General features: G+C 45.4%; 1 protein-coding gene across 1 annotated transcript in view; it reads left to right on the forward strand.

Annotated features, from left to right (window-relative positions):
* Window positions 1–1765, forward strand: part of chm (CHM Rab escort protein) — a 39670-nt gene extending 37905 nt beyond the window's left edge. Inside the window, exons 14-15 of the mRNA XM_020463908.2 lie at window positions 308–465; window positions 701–1765. Of these exons, the coding sequence (XP_020319497.2) occupies window positions 308–465; window positions 701–973 (431 nt within the window). The 3' untranslated portion in view covers window positions 974–1765. The remainder of the gene's footprint in view (window positions 1–307; window positions 466–700) is intronic.
* The last annotated feature ends 1994 nt before the right edge of the window (window positions 1766–3759 follow it).

The following is a 3759-nucleotide window of genomic DNA, read 5'->3' on the forward strand; positions in this document are numbered from 1 at the left end:
AATATTCCTACACCACTAAATTGGCACCATTATGGCTGAGCATTTCTACCCGAAAATATGAATTGAGTTAATGATTCAATTGTTTGGTAACTTACTGTTACTAATACCCTGTTATCTAGGGAATTTGTTTCACCGGCAGACATGAGCTGCATGCGTATAGCAGTAACATCATATGTTCCCAAAACATTTCAACTGATGTCAGATGATTCCTCCGTTGATCTTCAGTGCGACTTCTGTCTGTGCACGGCTCTCCGTAGAAATCTGAACACTACATTACATTCATGACGCCGGTCCTTCCCCCATCCAGGAGAGGAGGAGAGCAGGGGACCGACGGTGCTGTGGGCCCTGTACTTCAACATGAGGGACACCTCTGCTGTGGACAGGAGCAGCTATGACCTGCCCAGTAACGTACATGTGTGTGCCAGCCCTGATACCGCCCTGGGCAGTGACCACTCCATCAAACTGGTAAGTGACAATGTCCTAGAGATATATTTAAAAAATGACTGTCACGCTAAACTTGTAAGAATTGCGTTCTTTACCGTTTATCATTGTTAAAAATGGAGCAAATAATTGGCTAACGATGACTTGCGTCACTAACCTGGAAGTGTCCTGTCCGATGGGGCTATTGGTGTAGATTGAGTTGTCCTCACCTGTCTTTGTTGTGTGTGTTCGGCGGCGTCTGTCATCTCTCTCTCTCCAGGCCGAGGCAGTGTTCCGCCAGCTTCTCCCTGACGAGGAGTTCTGCCCCCCGGCCCCCAACCCCGAGGACATCATCTACGATGGGGATGGGCCCCAGGGGGAGGGCCCGGGATTTGAGGAGGCTGCACCAGCAGAGGGTGCTGGTGCCCAAGGAGGAGAGAGCGCTGGGAGGCAGGAGGGAAAGGAAGCCGTGGGAGAAACTAAGGGGGCGGGAGACTCCGTAACACCGGAAACTGGGGCTGGGGATGAGCCGAGCCCCACCAGCGATGAATAGCCCCACGCACCCCCCTCCGTGTACAAACAGACTGCTGCCTTCTGCTTCAGAGTCCTGGCATGCACAGCAGTCAGTCAGCACTCCTCTGAAGGCATAGCTGGACTCTGTGGTCTTGGTAACCACATAGCGTTCTCATCCCCAGAAAGCCTTAGAGGGATCATCTTCACCATCCTTGATGTGGTCACCTGCAGAGACATTTATATATATATATATATATATACATATATACAGTATTTACATTGATATGCACAGTATATTAATGGAGTCATTTCTTTACTGGGCACTATATAGCAGCCTGCACACTGTATTTTTCCTCTCACCTGAGGTTGATGTAAAGGTGGGTGTGGGGGGGGGGGGGGGCTGTTCTTTCTAAAAGCCATTGCATTGTGATGTGTGTTCTTAATCAGGGTCTCTGGTGTAGAGCCCAAAGAAATGGTTGCCTTTTTACACTCACGTTAAGAGTTTCGCTCAGCCAGAGAGGACGTGATGCTGTTTTGTTTCCCGCCTCTTGTGTATGTCTGGAAAGGGTTTTCTGGGCGTTTTTAAGGCCTTACAGGAAGTATGAGACGCCTCATCCTCAGTAAGAACCCCCCCCCCGAAACACTGGGCAGGGATAGCCTCGCAACGCAACTTGCATGTTTTCACACACACTGCTGCGCCATCCAATTGTACTCGAACCCCACGTCTCTTTTAATGTGCTTAAGTATTTCAACTCTGTTCTCATGTGTATTGTCGCTGTCACTATCCTTTTTTAAAAGGTTGACAACCATTAAAGTGCTACCGAACAACGGCTCCTGTATCTCGTTTTACAAAGTAATTTACAGTGAAGTTGGAGATCAGTTTCCAACTGAATTGGAAGAGGAGAGGTAACAGAACAGAGGCAGCAGACGGAGCGCTCCAATGACAGGCCCCAGCTCTGGGGCTTTGACAGGTGTGAGCCCATTTCCGTTCGGGAACAAAAATCTGATCCAACTGTAACAATGTGTGATGTGGCTGCAGCTGTCGGCGGAGCAAGGTGTTCCTGCTTCCAGAACAAACACAGCTCCACAGTTTACCTGGAAAGAAAGGGAGGTGAGAGAGGAGGGTTTGATGACATTTGTTTTGTGGTGGCGTGACAGAACAGATGGCTCATTACGCCTGTGAATGCTCTGCTCACGGGGCTTTGTTTTGCCGTAATTTGATCTCCGCTCTGTTGAGAGTATTTACAGATTCAAGGGAGATGAATTACTGTAAAACACATGGCTGGGTCATTAAGAGCTGGCAAATATGCTCTTTATTGGAGGAGAGGATAAAACTAAAAACAACCTCATTGAGGGGAGGATTATCAAGCTACATCTAGAGTAGGAATATAGTAGTAGTATTTTTCTTACGGTATATGTTCTGTTGTTTGCTTAGTTTAGTGTCACTTACCTGACTATTCCCTGAGACAATGTATGGCTTTTGTGCTGGATATCTGGGCCTGAAGGCTATAGAGAGGAGCAGGCCTCACTGTCTCCTCCGTAACATCAACAAACACTGCAATGTCACCCTCATCTGTTACGGCAGTCAAAGACCTTTTAGAGCAGGGCATCAAATCAAACTGACATATCCTCATTCAAACATACTTCCCACTTAATAATCGCTTGTATTTCCAGGATATTTTCCTCATTTAGTGTCACCATTTAGTGTTTGTAGACTCATTGTTCTTGTTTTTCTCCACTTAGTGAACCAGCCTCTCAATGGTATCATTGGGAATCAATTTTCTGCATGGAGAGTCGTGACATTAAAATGCAAAAGGGTAAAGAGAGCCACAGGCTAGACACCTAGCGGGGCAGATTTCACTCACTCTATGGGGGGGCAGACTCATAGAGACGGCAGAGAATGTGCTCTTATGCACAGTAGATTTTTTTTGTGACAGGAAATGCTCTCTGTAGATTTCTTCAAAGATAATTTACATCAGACGTCCTTTTCTGTGGAATGCTGCGGAAGAGTTTCTTAGAAATTCACACATTCTGAACTTGTTTCAAACATGATCATTGGTGAATATACAAACCCTGTACAGTAATGAATTATGCCTCAATGGCTTGCAAAAGAGTGTTTTTCACATTCTTAACTTGTTTATTTGCATTGTCCCTACCTAGTGAATGATTTCATTTGTACTATTAAACAATCATTAGCCATTCTGCCTATGGAAAATACAACAGGTTCTTTAGCATGTTACTCTCCAGTAAAATATTATATGGAATAGATTCGTTTTTTTGTAAAGACCTGTCCCAGCTAGTTCACAGTCCTGAGTGAACATGGCGGTCATGTTAAATGCACTCACTGACATCTAGTGGCGTTCTACGGTACTGTATCTGACTTTTTTCCAGAGAGCTCCTGATGATGCTACCAGTGACCACCTGACCTTGCATCACTGCAGTAATCTCACACACACACATTTAATGCGTGCACGACCTTTTCCAAAGTGCAGCCATCTATTTGGAGCTGTGCCTGGAGATGTTAGTGAGGAGAGGATAGAGAGGATGGTTCCCCTCTTCATAGTGGGTTTTGAACGATGTTGCTTGGAATTTGGTGAGGATGGATCATTGAGGGGATGATGAAACCCACAGAAGAGAAAAGGGTATGTAAAACATTTTGTTGAAATACCTTTTTAGTGGAGTCCAAATAGTTTCCATGATTCCATCAAACTTACATTTGAGTTATTCAGTCATATTTTGACAACACAAGAAAACCGCTTCGAGCACCTGTACTCTCCTTGTGTTTGTAAGATGTCATCAGTTCTGCTGTTTTGTGTCAGTGTGTTT

The sequence above is a fragment of the Oncorhynchus kisutch genome, linkage group LG28 (assembly GCF_002021735.2).
Source record: "Oncorhynchus kisutch isolate 150728-3 linkage group LG28, Okis_V2, whole genome shotgun sequence".
Taxonomy (NCBI): Eukaryota; Metazoa; Chordata; class Actinopteri; order Salmoniformes; family Salmonidae; genus Oncorhynchus; species Oncorhynchus kisutch.